The 19,203-nt window shown below is 32.1% G+C and overlaps 1 protein-coding gene across 1 annotated transcript; it reads left to right on the plus strand.

Moving 5' to 3' along the window:
• Window positions 1–11,944: 11,944 nt before the first annotated feature.
• Window positions 11,945–17,311, plus strand: LOC142612487 (uncharacterized). The gene is made up of 3 exons (XM_075784574.1): window positions 11,945–12,089; window positions 15,302–15,729; window positions 16,943–17,311. Exons 1-3 carry the CDS (start codon window positions 11,945–11,947, stop codon window positions 17,309–17,311), a joined length of 942 nt encoding a protein of 313 aa, XP_075640689.1.
• The last annotated feature ends 1,892 nt before the right edge of the window (window positions 17,312–19,203 follow it).

Raw genomic sequence — 19,203 nt, forward strand, 5'->3', positions numbered from 1 at the left:
AAAATTTTTAAGATTGATAGAGTTTCTCAAGTAAATAAACATCAACTCACTACTTTGTCTTTCTTTTCATTTGCTCCTACGTACCCACTCCCTCTTTTAATATCGGATTACAAATCAGTTTAAAGAAGAAAATAATTAGTGTCACACTTTCACTGAATTAAACTATCAACCCTTCCAGAACTCAAGTTTCGCAGAATATTTAGTTACATTTATTTCCATTTAACCATTACCATATGTCTATATCCATTGTTAATTGGTGAGAACGTTTGGAAGGCACAAAGATCTTGGATGAACGGATTAAGTGATCGTGAAATTAAAAGAAAAAGAACTAATGTTAATTTTCTAAGATACTTAAAAAACAAAAATTTAAAAGTGGTTATGTATTCTTGTTTAGTGGAATAGTTGCTTCTTGCTTAAATAAGAAATAAAATTGGGTAGTAAAGTACACAATGAAAGCTATGAATATATCAAGTAGCACAATGGTTAGTACGGCAATATAGATAAAATGTTAGTTTGACAATTTGAAATTAGGTATGCCGGGGAGATCAGTCAAGGTTTTTATTTGTTTATTTTTTTTATTATTATTTTTTTTATTTTTTTGCTGAAATCAGTCAAGGTTTTCTGCAACAATAATATCTTTTTCTTACATTCTGACTTATAAAGAGTGGAATGAACAGCTACAAGGCAATATATTGATGTTAGAGTTAGAGTGAGTCATATATTTTAGTTGTTCTCCATTTTCTCTAGGGCAAAAATTTCACGTAAGACTAACAATCTCCTATAAGAAATCACTAAATAATAGTGCAACAAGAGTACGGGAGATTGTACTCTATTTCCATGTGGTATGTGACCCGATCTATATTCATCAGCTTGTGGCATGGAAAAATCATTTACAATGTGGTTTGTGACTTAGCTACTTTCATTTCAGCAATTGCAAGAATAAACGAACAGGAACTAATTAAGGAAGCAGAAAAGAACCTTCCACGAGATACCCATGGAGGTAAGACACCAAAGTGAGATATGTTCACACACACATCACAATGTGTTACCAAAAACAAAAAAAGTATGCTAACATTAGTGTGTTCAAGTAGTTAGAGATAAGAACTAATAGAAAAAAAAAAAAGTTCATAAAAAAAAACTAATTGGAAAAAAAATGGTGACATGACTTGAGCTTCTATTTTTATTGGTCACGACAATGATTTTAATAAACGGTTGATAATGATTAATTGTCTTTGTCTAAATTACATCTTCCACCTATTTGCAGAAGCTGGTTTGAGTTTGTATTCAAGGCAGTGTGGCCATATATATTTCTGTTTTATTGTCTTGTAATTTTCAGTACGGAGTACAGTAACATACATCATTCTGCTTTCACATAATAATAGGTTTCACTAATTAAATTCACAATATAAGATTTATTAGAAGAGAGTATTACCTTTAAAAATATCTACTAATTTTCTCCTTTGTATAAGTCTACCAATGTACTATAACTAAATGACACTTTGATTTGAGATATAAACTATAACTAAGCTCCTTTTCATTTTCCAGCAATTGACAGAAAATGCACATGGTGGGAAGTTGATATAGAGAACCCTCAAAAATTCCACTTTACCAACGGAGGTATATATCAAAGCGAGAAATTAATGTTCACGCCGCAATATGTTATAAGAAGAAAAATAAAATTGTTCACGCTAATTGCATGAGTCTGTTTAAGAAGTTTGAGAAGCACACAACTAAATTTCACTAGCTAATTCAGTGATTTGACTTGAGCTTGTTGCTATTAGTCTATTCAAGAGAATGACATTATTAAATGGATTAATATGGATCAATATATTCTTATTCTTTTGTGCTGTAGGGGACCCATCACCCAATGGATTAATATGGATCAATATATTCTTATTTACATTCTAAATTTTACATGGGTACCTGTTGGGAAATAACAAAGCACAATCCTATGCACATAAAAAATTTTCAATCACAAATACTCATATAAGCATAACAACTGCTCAATCAATAACTATTAATAAGGGAAAATAATACCCAAGTTCAATATCATATACATAATAAAAAGCTCCAATCTATTCACTCAAATACTAATCAATGATAACAAATTCCTCATGAAGATATGCAACCAAGCTGAAACTTGTTGCAATGAAATATATCTACCATCTTCATCATCTCATTAATGCATGGACATGTGCACTTCCATGCAATCATAGAGAGAACCATCTTTCTTTGTGCGGGTCATTTTATAAAAATCCACTTTTCCAATCTCTTTAATTACCACTTTGATTTTTTTGCACATAATAAAGATAAAATTAACATGTATACACTAACATTATTATAAATAATAAAGATTCAAATCGTTGCAACCTCTTCATAATAATCAATAAGTGATTTGGATCCACAAGTGTGATCACTTTTGTCCTTTCCTCTATTCTCCTTATTCCGGTCTGACTTACCCTAACAAGTATTGGATAAAAAAACAAAAAAGATAACAATTAAAACAAAGAGAATTAAAAATCATAACAAAGAATAAATCAAAATATACTTGTGTTGAAAATGATTAACATTTTAGTATTAACAAGATTTACCTTCCATGTGCTTGTTTCATATAAATCACATAAAGCATCCCATTTGTCCTGTGTCAATTCTGGTGGAACATTAGCTCTCACTTCCTCCTTACTAAATTTCAAGTACTCGTAATAGTTACTACGAACATTATTATAGGTACTTGACAAAGAAATCTCCATACACTTCTTATGCTCAACGCGATTTGGGTCTAATGAGAAATCAGCCTAAAATGTAATAATTAAAAAAGCAATTATCATTCATTTTTTTACACAAATTTTAAATACCATAGCCTTTGTAGTAACAACTTACCACCAAAAGATTCTTCAACATTTGTCGGTGTTCTTGTGGGGCCTTAGACAAAGATTGATAACTAAGGTTCGCATGTTCACGAACGATGAAGCCCACCCTTCTTGTAAACACACTAGCATTTTCGCCCACAGGCCCTTGGGCCCCTGGAGGGATGGTTATCGGAATGAGTCCATTTTCCCTCAGTTTTTTAAACTTGGTGCATAAATTTCTACCTCTTTTCCATTTGTTGGCCATAGTAGCTATTAGGAAAAATAAGATAGCATAGTCAGCAACATTTGGGCAAAGTAACTTATTCAAAGTCTATACAATAACAAAGATAACTACATGAAAGATTAAACTTTCACTCACCAGATGCAGTAAGGGCTCCTTGCTCACTTGAAATGGGAGTTGAGTCAACCATCTCATGTGGTGGTCCATTAGGTGGAGTAGACATTCTTCTTAGGGGCACTACAAAAAACGGGGTCTAAAGCCGCGTTTCAAAAAAGCGGCTATAGACCCCAAAAACGCGGCTATAGCCTATAGCCGCGTTTTCTAGAGCCGCGTTTGTAAACGCGGCCTAAGCGGCGCAGCAACAGCCCCTGTGGGTCTATAGCCGCGTTTTTACAACCGCGGCTAAAGATTGGACCTAAAGCCGCGTTGTTTAACCACGGCTATAACCTGAGACCTATAGCCGCGTTTTTTCAAAAACGCGGCTATAGGTTTTTTTAAAAACAAAAAAAAAATTTCTGGGTGTTTTTTTTTCCCCAAGAAATTCAAAATTCAAACCAAAAATAAAATTGAAAATTAAACGGAAACCCAGAAAATTCAAAATCAAATACAAACCAAAAAAATTCAAAATCAAACACAATATACTAACAATACAACCACAATTTGCTCCAAAATATAAAAACACAAACCCATGAATCTCCTCTCTTTCAACAAAGCCAACCCAAATCTAACACTAAAACTATTCAAGTACAAGCTCAGAATCACAAACCCATTTAAACATAAACACAATATCAGGGACACAATAGCACAAATTCAAAAATTTTAGCATTTTCTCCATTTTCTTACTAACTAAACATAAAATAACAAAAAAAAAAAACTAGATCTATAGAAAAATCAGTGACTGAGATGAAGAAAAAAAGAAGAAATAGCTGGAAAGAAACAAAGAAAAAAAATGTGTTGGAGTGAAGAAGGAAAAAAAAATGTCGTGACTTGCAAAAGAAATGAGCAAAAAAAAAAAGAAAGAAAAAAGATGTAGGAACTTCAAAGAAACAAAAAAAAAAAAAAAAAAAAAAAAAGAGCTACGTTGGAAAAATGAAGGAAGAAAGAAAAAGGAAAAGAAAGAAAAAAAAAAAAAAAAAAAAAAAAAAAACGGAAGAAGAACCTGAAGAGTTAGTGAAGAAGGAAGAAAGAAAAGGAAAAAAAAAAAAAAAAACTGAAGAGTTAGTGAGGAAGGAAGAAAGAAAAGGAAAAGAAAAAAAAAAAAAAAAGAAGAAGGAAAGAGAGAACCTGAAGCTTCAGAGGGAAGATTGAAGAAAGAAAAAATAAAAAAAAGAAGAAAAGAACTTATACAAAGTGGGGGTAGGTGAGGCTGTAGGTGGGAAAGGGGGGCACGTGGGAAGTTTTTTTTTTTTTTTTTTTTTTTGAGCCACGTTTTTGAAAACACAGCCAGAGGGGGACCTATAGCCGCGTTTTTGGAAAACGTGGCTATAGGCCCCCTCTGCTGCAAGCTCCACGTCCTTACCTTGAGAAAATTTATTTGGCTGAGGGGACCTATAGCCGCGTTTTTAAAAACGCGGCTATAGGTCCCCCTCTGGCTGCGTTCTCAAGCGCAGCTCCAGCCGAATGAATTTTTTTTCAAAAAGTGGCATGGAGCTGCGCTTAGAAAAGCAGCCATAGGGGGACCTATAGCCGCGTTTTTAAAAACGCGGCTATAGTTCTCTGGTTGCAGCGCCAAACGCAGCTCCAGGCCCACTTTTAAAAAAAAATTATTAGGCTGGAGCTGCGTTTGAAAACGCAGCCAGAAGGGGACCTATAGCCGCGTTTTCGAAAAACGCGGCTATAGATTATGTCTATAGCTGCGTTTTTTAAAAACGCGGCTATAGATCAGCTATAGCTGCTTTTTTTTATAAACGCGGCCAAAAAACGCGGCTATAGCTCGCGTTTTTTGTAGTGGGGGGCCAAAAACTAATATATATTGACAAAGAGAGAGAAAGACAACAAATAATATAATTGACAGAGGAAAAATAATAATTGTAAAATAAATAAAGTAAAAGAATTTAGAGCAAATGAAAAACCATTAACACAATCAAAATGTCACTTATCTAATAAACAAATCATTCATAGTGAACTTAAAGCAAAAGAATTTAAATGGATACACAAACAGATTGTTAATTAAAAAAAATAGAAAAAATGAAAAAAAAAAAAAAAAAACCCAGAGACATTCTAATCAATTCATTATTTCTATGAAAGTTTAGAACAATACACCAAAAGACTTTAGCACTAAATCTTGAAATTTCAAAACAAGTTTAGAATTGTTTTTAGCTACATGATTGACAAGCATCCAAATCTAGGAACATAGTATATTGTATGCCAATCAAACAATTGACAAATGATATGAGGGATACAAGAGTCTCTTGGACGGGGTTCAATTATTTGCTTGATATTGTTAGTATAGTTAAGAGTAAAAATTCCCAGTGAGACCATTAAGCACATACAAAACTACCAGTAAAGTCTAGTCCCTTAGTCCAATCAATTTTTTAATTAATGCATTCTTACATGTATTTATGCAATGCAAAAGAATATCTATCATAAAATTTCCTGAATCTGACAATTTTAGCAATTCGTGGAAATTACAATTTCCAAGAACCCGTAATAAAGAGTGCTCTTAGTAATATTTTTTAACTTGGCTGTAAATTATGTTGTGACAAAACAGACAATGAACAAGAAGATTATATATATGGCCCTAAAAAGGACTCAAATCACCCTCATCATGAGAATGGTGAAGCAGATAGGGGGATTGAAACAAATTTTCTATCAAAATAGAATTAAAACAGGCATATATTTAATAACAAACACTAAGAACAAAACTAGAAGCAAAGAAAAAAGAAAATTCCTGAACAGTAGCAGTGGATCTACAGGTTTAGTGGGTATGTGAGAAAAAATGAGAGAGGTGATGAGTGATATAATTGGCGATAATGACTGAAAAAGACCGGGGATCATGCCCATCATAGGACTTCAAAATCCGTTATGTTACGTGTTTTTTTTTTAATACATATAATGAGTTATTGTGACAAAAAAATTTTAATTATTACTTAAATAATAGATGCTACGTCTACAATATTTTTACAATAAATCACAGGTGGTTAGTTTTTGTTAGTTCAAATTTGAATCTAACACTGAGATTACTTTTTTGTCCCAACAATAATAACCAGTAATAATCTGCCACTTAAGATTTGTTGTAAAAATATTGTGAAAATATTATGAACATACCATTTCTCTACCTAAATATTTCATATGAAGGGGAAAAAAAAAAAAACCACAACTGATTAAAATATGAGAAAAAAATAATAATAACCAGTAATAACCTCCCACTTAAAATTTATTGTAAAAATATTATGAAAATATTGTAAATATATCATTTCCATACGAGAAATTAATACTAAGTAATATGAAGGCGTGCTCTAGAGAGAAAAACTTTTAATAAAATCTTGGAAGGCGTGATGAAAAATCTAAGTTGCGTGTCTGAGCCAATGTGCAGATAAAGATAAAAGCTGTAGAGAAAAATGTGATGAAGGATAGACATCAAGGAGTCAGACACAAATGAATATGTGTGGGGCTTAGAAAAAACAAGAGATACAAAAATGATAAGAAAGTAAAATATAATAAATTGTTGGAACAGAGATGGTTTGACTTTGTGTAGTGTGCCTAGCATTTTTTTTTTTTTGGTAAAAAGTGAGCCTAGCCTTCGTTTGTCAATTTGCTATCTTAAAAGAATTAATTAGTATTTTAATTAAAATAATAGTAGTTTAATTGATTTGATTAGTTTAATATTAAAATAAAAGGTTTTATAAATATAACTCTTATGTTTTTAAAAGTAATAGATTCTAAAGAATATATATATATCAATATAAGAAACATGTTTTCAAAAGAAAATAGTTTTATACATTTTGAAATCTGAATTGTCCTGAAACAGTATATCGAAATTGGCCGGTATCAAAATATTTCATTCTACTAAACAAACCAAAACGGGATCTAAAACGGTATTCATAACATTGGAGAGAACAAAGCCATACTGATACACAACACATGTCCATCACACGCCATCCTTCAATTTGAATTCTAACCGTTGGATTTGAAGAGTGTAATGAAATGTTAATTCTAGTAAATTATGATCACAATCAAACGGTTGGATTTAGAGAAAGGCGCCGTCAAAGTTTAGTTAAACTTGGTCAAACCCGGTTTAACTTAATAGATGGTCCCTAGACCATTTGACTTGGTAAAATTCATATTCGAATCTTGATTATTGGGATTGAAGAGTATGGTGACATATTGGTATTGGTGAAATTTGAGAACAATTGGATGGTCAGATTATGAGAACAAAGTCATACAGGTACACAACATATGTCCATCACGTGTCAGCCTTAGATTTGAAATCTAACCATTAAATTCGAAGAGTGTAATGAAAGGTTAATTCTAGTAAATTATGGTCACAATCAAACAATTGGATTTAGAGAAAGGAGCAATCAAAGTTTAGTTAAAGTTTGTCACATCCAGTTAAACTTAATAGATGGTCCTGTGACCACTGGACTTGGTGAAATCATATTCCAATATTGATCATTAGGATTGAAGAGTATAGTGACATATTGATGTTAGAGAAATTTAAGACCAATTGGATGGTAGGTTGAGAGAACATAGTCATACAGGGTACATAACACATGTCCATCTCACGCCATACTTAAATCTAACCATTGGATTTGAAGAGTGTAATGAAAAGTTAATTATAGTAAATTATGGTCACAATCAAACGGTTGGATTTAGAGAAATATGCGGTCAAAATTTAGTTAAAGTTGGCCAAACCCGGTCAAACTTAATAGATGGTCCCGAGATCACTAGACTTGGTGAAGTTTATATTTGAATCTTGATCATTGGGATTGAAGAGTATGGTGACATATTAGTGTTGGTGAAATTTGAGAACAATTGGATGGTCATATTGAGAAAACATAACCATACAGGTACACAATACATGTCCATCACGTGCCACCCTTAGATTTAAAATCTAACCGTTGGATTTGAAGAGTGTAATGAAAGGATAATACTAGTAAATTATGGTCACAATCAAACGACTAGATTTAGAGAAGGCGCGGTCAAAGTTAAGTTAAAGTAGGTCAAACCCGGTCAAACTTAATAAATGGTCCCGAGACCACTAGACTTTGTGAAATTCATATTCGAATCTTGATCATTGGGATTGAAGAGTATGGTGACATATTGGTGTTGGTGAAATTTGAAAACAATTGGATGATTAGATTGAGAGAACATAGCCATAAAGGTACATAACATATGTCCATCATGCGCCATCCTTAGATTTGAAATCTAACTGTTGGATTTGAAGAGTATAATAAAAGGTTAATTCTAGTAAATTATGGTCACAATCAAACGGTTGGATTTAAAGAAATACGTAGTCAAAATTTAGTTAAAGTTGGTCAAACCCGGTCAAACTTAATAGATGGTCCCAAGATCACTGGACTCAATGAAATTTATATTTGAATCTTGATCATTGGGATTGAAGAGTATGATGAGATATTAGTGTTGGTGAAGTTTGAGAACCATTGGATGGTTAGATTGAGAAAACATAGTCATAAAGGTACATAACATATGACCATCACGCGCTATCCTTAGATTTGAAATCTAACCGTTGAATTCAAAGAGTGTAATGAAAGAATAATACTAGTAAATTATGGTCACAATCAAACGGCTGGATTTAAAAAAAAGCGCGGTCAATGTTTAGTAAAAGTTGGTCAAACTCGGTCAAACTTAATAAATTGTCCCGAGATCACTAAACTTTGTGAAATTCATATTCGAATCTTGATCATTGGGATTGAAAAGTATGGTGACATATTGGTGTTGGTGAAATTTGAAAACAATTGGATGATTAGATTGAGAGAATATAGCCATAAAGGTACATAACATATGTCCATCACATGTCATCCTTAGATTTGAAATCTAACTATTGGATTTGAAGAGTCTAATAAGAGGATAATACTAGTAAATTATGGTCATAATCAAACGGTTGAATTTAAAGAAATATGTGGTCAAAATTTAGTTAAAGTTGGTCAAACCCGGTCAAACTTAATAGATGGTCCCAAGATCACTGGACTTGGTGAAATTTATATTCGAATCTTGATCATTGGGATTGAAGAGTATGGTAACATATTAGTATTGCTGAAGTTTGAGAACAATTGGATGGTCAGATTGAGAAAATATAGCCATACAGGTACACAATACATGTCCATCACGCGCCACCCTTAGATTTGAAATCTAACCGTTGGATTCAAAGAGTGTAGTGAAAGGATAACACTAGTAAATTATGGTCACAATCAAACGGCTGAATTTAGAGAAAGGTGCGGTCAAAGTTTGGTTAAAGTTGGTCAAACTTGGTCAAATTTAATAAGTGGTCCCGAGACCATTAGACTTGGTGAAATTTATATTCAAATATTGATCATTGGGATTGAAGAGTATGGTGACATATTGGTGTTGGTGAAATTTGAAAACAATTGGATGATTAGATTGAGAGAATATAGCCATAAAGGTACATAACATATATCCATCACGCGCCATCCTTAGATTTGAAATCTAACCGTTGGATTTGAAGGGTATAATGAAAAGTTAATTTTAGTAAATTATGGTCACAATCGAACGGTTGGATTTAGAGAAATACATGGTCAAAATTTAGTTAAAGTTAGTCAAACCCGGTCAAACTTAATAGATGGTTTCGAGATCACTGGACTTGGTGAAATTTATATTTGAATCTTGATCATTGAGATTGAAGAGTATGGTGAGATATTAGTGTTGGTGAAGTTTGAGAACAATTGGATGGTCAGATTGAGACAACATAGCCATAAAGGTACATAACATATGACCATCACACACCATCCTTAGATTTGAAATATAACCGTTGCATTCGAAGAGTGTAATGAAAGGATAATACTAGTAAATTATAGTCACAATCAAACGGCTGGATTTAAAGAAAGGCACGGTCAAAGTTTAGTTATAGCTGGTCAAACCCCGTTAAACTTAATAAATTGTCCCGAGACCACTAGACTTTGTGAAATTCATATTCAAATCTTGATCATTGGGATTGAAGAGTATGGTGACATATTGGTGTTGGTGAAATTTGAAAACAATTGGATGATTAGATTGAGAGAACATAGCCATAAAGGTATATAACATATGTCCATCACACGCCATCCTTAGATTTGAAATCTAACCGTTGGATTTGAAGAGAGTAATGAAAGAATAATTCTAGCAAATTATGGTCACAATCAAACGGCTGGATTTAGAGAAAGGCAAAGTCAAAGTCAAAGTTTAGTTAAAATTAGTCAAACCCAATCAAACTTAATAGATTGTCTCGAAACCACTAGACTTTGTGAAATTGGGTTCAGTGGGAAGGTTATCATTGGATTATTGGGTATTGGAGTAGTTGTTAGAAAATGTTAATAAAGAAATAATTTTGAAAGATGATGAACATCATGTTAACATTAACTTAGATAAAGTTGATTAGGCAAAATGATGAAAAAGTTTATTATTTTTGCTCATATATCATGTATTACAACTTATGATTTTAATTAATTTGAATAAGTATGTTATAAATACATTTTAATTTGATTTATTTACTTACTTTTGGTAAATATTATTACATAATTGATGATTGAATTGGTTATGGGTTGAATATATTATGAATTTATAATGAATATACATTTCCTATATTTATTAGTTTGGTAAATATTGACTAATACATTTCTTATGACACATGATACAGAAAAATAAAAAATTGATTCACGATACGATTCACATTTTTATAACTATGAGAATTAGTCAGTATTTTAAGTGGAATCAGAACTTTCTCAATTTTTATTATTTTATTGATTTCAAGTTTCAAATGGGTAACATTATGATTTGAGAGTATTTTGAAGCAACAAGCCCTCTGTTGTCTCATTTTTTATTTTATTTTTTTAAATGGATTTGAAAGTTTTAAGTTACTTTGGAGGTTTTAAGTTTATTTTGGTCATTATATAAGTTTGGAGGTATTTTGGTCATTTTGACAAGGTTAATGGTATTTAATCATTTCAAATATTTTAAAGGAATTCATGTCATTTTAAATATTTTAAGAGGCATTTGGAGGATTTGATATAAAAAAAATCATATTATATCAATATTGTTTTAGACACATATTAGTGACGACAATATTTGTCTTCATTAAAAGATCCCTTATAGCGACAACCTAATTCATTGTTAATATATAATTTGCTTCGCTCCAATAATTCCCACCACTTTTTGAGTGAAATTTTACCCTCCATAATATTTAGGTAGATATATTTGTAATGACATGTTGTGTCCTCGCAAATAGCCTTCTAATAGTGACCACTAATGTGTCATCGCCGATAAATAAAGCATGTATATAATTTACTTATTATATATTTTTTGCCACATATTTGTAATGAAACATAAGGTTGTCACTAAAGATGATTATTAGCGACGATAGATATCGTCGTTAAAATAAACCTTATTTTAGCAACGTAAATGTCGTTGCAACAAAATTTATTGTCGTTGTTGCTAAAAGTTTTCCTCCATTTTTCAAAAGTAAATAAAATTCCCTTTATGGTGTTAGCGATGACTTATTAGCGACTACCTTAGTGTTGTCGCTACAATACACTTATTTGCGATGAACATTTATTATCGTCGCTAATGTATGCCTAATAGTGACGACTTTTTGGTCGTCGCTAAAACATTGGTCGCAAAAGACCAAAATTCTTGTAGTATAAGGGAGACGAAGCGGAGGCATAGATATTATATTCTAATCATGAACAAACTACTAAAGAACACTTCATTGTATCGATTTTCAGAAGGCATACCCTCACTTTCGTTCGACTATCCAGTGATACCCCAATATGCAGAATCTCAAAATGATGATGAGTTGATCCCTCTATATAAAAAGCTTGGAAAAGGTAATCACCTAATTCAACCTTAATATTTTTCTAGGGATAATTAATTACACAGTTTATTTATTAATTTGAATATGTTTTCGCATTCGAATTATTTACTTATTATGATTTATTTAAATAATTATAGTTTATGTAAATGATAATTAATTTCTTAATTAAAAAGGCTAAAATTGGTAATAATTTAATCTTCCAATTACGTTATTTAAAAAGTAAACTTATTTAAATGGAATAGAAACCTCATTATGATAGGCACATATTAAATTTGCAAAAAAGGAAAAAAAAAAACTTATGTGAATATAATATATAATTTTTCAAGCCACAAGTTGGTAAATAGAATTAGAGCTAAACCACGTGTATAAAGGGTAATTGTCATGTCATTAGACCAAAAATATTTATAAAAAAGAAAAGGAAAAAGAAAAGATAGTATTAATCATTGTGATTCAATGGAAAGACATTATATATCCTTAAAACTCCATCCAACGAAGAAGGAAAATTATATAATTCTCTTTTAATTGCCTCAAGTAAATCCTAAACTACCTTGCGGAAATAGTTTAATGGTAGAAACTAGGAAATCTTTGTGACTTATCACACTGCAGAAATAGTTTGGTGGTAGGAACTAGGAAGTCTCTGTGACTTATCACCAGCCATGCTTAGTCTGGCCAGGAACAGTAACTTCACCTCCTAGTCTTTCTTTCTTTCTTTTTTTGGGTAACACACACACACACATATATATATATATATATATCACGTCGTGTTCTGCAATGAATTGTGACATGATTCCATTACAAAATATCACTTCTTTTCCTTACCAAACGTCAGCCAACTTTCTCAAGAAATCCAATGCCAAATATGCTTTGAGCTCTTCCATGTCTTATGCCTAGCAAGTTGAAGATTTTTTCATTTGGAACCTTCCTCCTTACACACTATGGCTGCTTATAGTCTAAGGCCGAGTGGCAGTTTTTTCCTGCATTTCTTCTTCGCAAAATTTTCCCTTCTCACGGCTGCCTTCTGACTTACAGTAGAGGCTTTCTGGTTTTTCCTTCGTTCTAATCTCTCTTGTTTTTTCTGGGTTCAGTCCTCTCTTCTTTCTCTTTTTAATCTTTTCGCAATTTTACGTTGGTTATTAGTGTTGTATTAGGAGAATCATGGGATGTTTTGCGGCAGAAACTACCAAACCCACCACAAACATTATGTTTTGCTGCAGAATTCACCAAACCCACCACATACATTATGTTACTCTTCATCTTACACGTATGTAATTACATACTGATCATGTCTTTAATTATTTGTGTACTTTTATATTATTCAGTGCGCCTATATAAGGCAACATAAATACAATTATTTGCTTAGTTCAACATATTGACTATGAATCAATCCGTCATTCCTTTCATGCACATAAAACCGGAAACTATTTGCCCTACCTCAATACTCAGTGGATTCTGCACCACATGAATCCAAAAATCTAACATATACAAGTATCAAGCACTTTCACTTTTTAAAAATGAAACTCTCCGATTCTTGGGTGGTGTGGATCAAGTCCAGGGAACTAGCGGGGCGGAGTATAAAGAGGGGGAAAAAAAAACTACAGATAGGCATTTATATAGTGTTTAAAAATTATAAAGATATAAAGTCGTTGTTTTTAAATAGATTAAGATGCAATCATCTACTAACAAAGACCAAAAAAAAATTTTAATACTATGTTGACTAGGATTTTTTTTTGGTTGAAGTTAGAGCAGTGCTAAAAAGTTTAACTTTTAGCACTTCACAAAGCTACCTTATCTATTTTATCACTTCGCTTTACAATACACCTAATATCAAATGTTTTATTTTTTTATCACTTCATTTAAAATAATATAAACAACTCATTAAAATAATAAATGAGGAAAGAGAATTTGAGATTTTTAATTAAAGAAAGAGATATAATCTTAATAAAATATTGTATTTTATTTTTAACAACTTGCTACAGTCAACTGATATTTATACCAGTTTATTGTAGTAGCAAAAAAAAATTAACTTTAGCTTCTCTAATGACAAATGATTTTTGGGTAGTAAAATAGTTTTTTTTGTGCTAAAATACAATCATCATTATGAATGTTTTTATTATTTTTGTTAAGTTTTTAGGTTGGATAGTTGCTATTTGGGTTAAGTTAGTTAGGCTGAATGGGGAGAAGGGGGTCTAAGGTTTTGGAAAGAGGGCTAATTACAAAAATGAAATATATAATAACTATAAAAAAAATAAATAATAAAAAAATTGGACCCGAGGGGCCCAGGCCCCCTTGGGCCCCCACTTGGGTCCGTCCCTGGGATCAACCCATCTAGTTATTCATCATGGGCTGGTAAGTAACCTTTAGGATTTAATATTTAACTAGCATGAAACTCTAGGAGTAAGGTTAGATGGAGAAGGGAGTAGAGGAATGGGATGGGATAGGGAGATTTAATAAAATTTGTTTGGATGATTTTTGAGAGAGAGATGGGAAGGTTTTCTGGAGATTTGGAGGGGATACTTACCCCTCCAAACCTCTAATTTTTAATTCTCAAAATTTGAGAGAAATTGGAGGTTGAAGGAGATGGGAACTGTTCCACTTATGTTAAAAACTTTAAATTTTTTTATCTATGATATCAATTTATATCTTTTTTTTTTTTTAATTAGCAAAAAATAGTTATAATTGTTAAGGCAACCACTCTCCTCTTGTCCCACTACTTAATTTTAAAAAGTATTCAAATAAAAGGAAGGGTTACTCATGAATACAAATCTTCTATTCCATTTTATTTTCTACCAGATACCAATAATGGTATGCTATGTATTTTTTTGTTTGTTAGTTTTTGTGTGTGTGTGTGTGTTTTTTTTTCAATTTAAACTATGGTTATTTTATAAAGAAAGTAAAAAGAATATATGACAAGTCATAATTGGTGAAGTATAAGTGAAAGAAAATGAGAAAAAGCATTTGTATTCAATAATATTCCTCCTATTCTACCTAATTTTTAGAATATACAAACAAATGAAAAGTGCAATCATTCCCCTCTCCACTTATCTCTTCCCCTCCAACCCCCTCCCTCTTACAAAAGGTAGAGAAATTTTTTTATTTTTCTTAAAAACAAAATAAATAATTAAATATGTTGCACATGCACAACATATTTTAGACTCATAGTTGAAAAGGAAATGGTAATAGTTTTGGATAAAATTGAGTGAAATTTATTATCTTGTGCAATGACAGGGAAAGAAAAGAAAAAGGCAGACAGTGATCAGTCAAAGGAAACAAGCGTACAGGATTCTACCAACAAGAAGAAGAAAAGAAGTGGACAGAAAGACATTGATCTGTCTGAGTTAACACCCATACTAGTTGCAGCAAAGAATAGAATTACCGAAATGGTTGAGACAATCCTTAAGAATTATCCCATGGCCATGTATGACGTGGATAAAAACCAAAAGAACATAGTATTATTGACATCGGAGCATAAGCAACCTTGTGTATACGAGCTCCTACTCTCACTCAAGGAAGAGAAACTTATTAAAGAAAGTATATTTGGTGAAGTGGATAATGAGGGGAATAATGCATTGCATCTTGCAGCAAAGAGCATAGATTTTAGTTGGCCAATTCTCGGAGCCTTATCCCAAATGCAATGGGAAATCAAATGGTATAAGGTAAGAGCCCCAAATGGCCAACCTAAAGAGGACTTTTATTTATCATTGATTCCTCCTATATTATATATTGAAAAATACTAAAATTACTACAAAATATTTATAAATGAGTGATGTTAGGGATGCTAAAATTTTTACAAATACATAATTTTTATAACTAATGTGTCACTAATAAAGAAATTAATTTAGAAACTCTTTTTATTATTTTTAGAAATCCACAAATTATACTCATTATTATATTGGTTTGCCAATGTTATTAATTTATTATGCTTTTTAAATCCAACTTTCATATTCATTGCCACAAGATAGAGTTACTAAAGACTTAGTAATTCCTTTACAAACTATTGTGACAATCATAATAAATATATAATTACTTTTCTATAGTGTTATAAGTACTATAAATTTTACTATATTAAGTTTACAAACTGATGTGTCACTAATCATGAAGAGACAATTTAAATCTTCATTTAAGAGTCTTCTAAAAAAAACATTCATTTAAGAGGTGGTTGAAGCCTATCAATCATATTTATTATAACTATATTCGTTTATAAGTTCTATGCATAAAACTGGTAGTATGTTTAGTATTTTCAGACTTTTTTGTGATTGGTGCCATATCAGTTTGTAAGTATTATGTAATAAAATTTTAGTATTTTTAACATTACCATCATAATGTTTAGAGTAATAATAGAGATATTATAAATTTTACTATATAACTAATTAATAACAAAAAAAAGTAATTTTGATATTCATTTATTATACTTTTTAAAATTCACATATTATATTCATTATTACATCAGTTTGTAAATGTTAAACTATAAAATTTGTAATAGTTTAATTTTTTTTTTTAAGGTTTGACTTGTTAGATCTTAACTAAGTTTATAGAATACTGTGACAAGGATGAGATAGACTATTGCTCAGCACTTGATTTTGTTACACATACACACAAAAAACTTGTCGATCTTGGATGAATTATCAGCCCACCACTTAATCAGATTAGCATGTCGGAAACTACTGCAAATTGTTACAATGGGGTCATTGATTGTACCTTGCTTTTAGAAAGAATATAATGCATTCCTTAGTTTGTACTTTGTACCATGCTTGGACTAAGTTTAATGCATGTATACGTTCATTTATGTAGTGACAGAATGCATAAGGTCCTCTCCATTGGAAATAGATGTGAAAGTATAACCTTCTTTTTTTTTCGAAATGCATGCAGTACATAAGGAAATCATTATTGCAAAGAAGCTTCCATTATCTCCACAACAATAATAGCCAAACCCCAGAGGAGGTCTTCACCAAAAAACACCAGAATCTTGTTAAGCTAGGAGTGAGCTGGCTAATCAGCACATCAAATGCATGCTCAGTCGTAGCAGGTCTCTTTGTCACAAGTACCTTTTCCACCGCAACCAACGTGCCTGAGGGTTTTGAAAGCAAAGTCAATAAGTCATCCAAAATTTACGCATGCTCATCCTTTGTGTCCTACTCTTCAGTCATAGCAGTTGTCATGTTCCTTGCAATTCCCACATCTGGGTGTAGAGAAAGAGATTTCTACCACGCCTTACCACTGAAGCTTTTGTTTGGTTAAACAGCGTTCTACATTTCCATAGCTTCTACCTTGGTATCCTTCACAACTGAACATTTCTTCATCTTTAGGAATCAATTAAAATTTGTGTCTTCCACCTCGTATATATTGACCAACGTGCTGGTAACAGTGTCTTCTATGGCAGTGTTTCCACTCTACTTTCATTTGGTGTGGGCTACCTTTAAGAAGGTGCCACAACGTAAATACAGGGTTACTATTCCTCGCTGGTTTTTGGAAGATTAACTAGTATATACATTCCTATCTTCAAGAATCTGATGGCTCAGGTTATTGATTGATACACTTTCTCCGATAATATTGATACTAGACTTGTACTGTGTGTTCTATTTCAATAAAGCAAAACATATTTATCTGGGTGAATTGAATATTATCAACCTTCTTAATTAAGTTGTTGAACCACAATTTATCATGGGGAGTTCAATTTGTCTTCATGTTTTATTTTTTATTATCATTATGAATTTGAATTTGAATGTTTTGAGTCAACTTTAATTATATATACTTGTAGGAAATAAATTTTGTATAGATTTGTAATTTCATTTAAATTTGTTGGATTAGTTATTGTCTAAACAAATATGTTGATGCTTTAACATGTAATTCCAATGTTCTCATCATTTTTAGTAATCTCCCTAAGTTAGTTAGACATAGGACGTCTATAAATGAACCATACTAATTTATGGATAACTTGAGGTTGACTTAAGAAAATGTTTGTTTGTGTTAGTGTATTTAGCAAACAAGCCAGTCTCATACTCATGTTTAAGCGTGTACTATAAAATAAGTCAAGCTCAAACATAATAATGTGTTCGTAAACAAATTTGTATGGATAAGACTTGATTTAATTTGTACATAAAAGCAAAAAGTATTTGAGCTCTACATTTAACTATATCAATCTCATTATATAGTGAGGAACAAAAAACGTCAATGAGTTGATTGTCCATACTTGCACCAATTAAGGTACTTGAAGAATAAGGGAACAAAGAACCAACGAAGAACACCGGTGGGGTGCTGGCCAAAAATCCTTTGAAGATTAAGTCAGTGATAGAAGAATCTCCTAGAACTCAAGAATGTGAGAGCTAGGAAATTTCACGTACCTTAAGGAAGAGGAGGTTTGGTGCTTATATAGTGGTGTAGAGTTGACCAAGATCCCTTAAATGTAGGAGCTTTCCTTGTAGAGGAGATTTGGAGTTAAGGTTCTGAGATCTTATTGCTTCTTTTTCCATATAGGGAAGATATGAACGTGTAGTAGGGTTTTTGGGCGTGGTGTGCAAGTTATTACCATATAAGGACACATGCATGGAGAATACATAAAGGCTTGCGGGACCTAGTGTACTCAACTGTCGGTATGATCATCCATTTATTGGTATGATCATCCCTTTGTCAGTATGCAAATGACGAGGTATGAATCGTTAGTCGGGCATATACACGAGCTACCCGATGAATCTTCGAGTTGAGTGGAACATCTGTCGGCACTTTAAGGGATCGAATGAGGCATTTATCCTTACAAATCCTTGGTTGGTAGGTCCTGTTGGAGGAGGCATTTATCCTGATGGGCCAAAGACAAAGTATTTCATCCTAATGGGTCAAAGTGCCAAAAAGACTTTCTTAGAAAAAAAATTCCTATCAAGTAGAACTTTTATCTTGTATTAAAAAAAACAATAAATTTTGTTTTCTAATGCTCAAATATGTGGTATGACAAAAATTTCATATTCCACACTCGATCGCTCCTGTATTGCGCGGATTAGTTATATCATATCATAAGTGCCTAATATTATGCGTCTGCAATAGTGAAGTTAATACCATATCGTACCGGCCAGTAGGGCCGGTATTTCTCGTTCCGGTGAATAAAACGGTACCGAAACACCCTTCAATTGTACCGCTCA

The sequence above is a fragment of the Castanea sativa genome, chromosome 10 (assembly GCF_040712315.1).
Source record: "Castanea sativa cultivar Marrone di Chiusa Pesio chromosome 10, ASM4071231v1".
Lineage (NCBI taxonomy): Eukaryota > Viridiplantae > Streptophyta > Magnoliopsida > Fagales > Fagaceae > Castanea > Castanea sativa.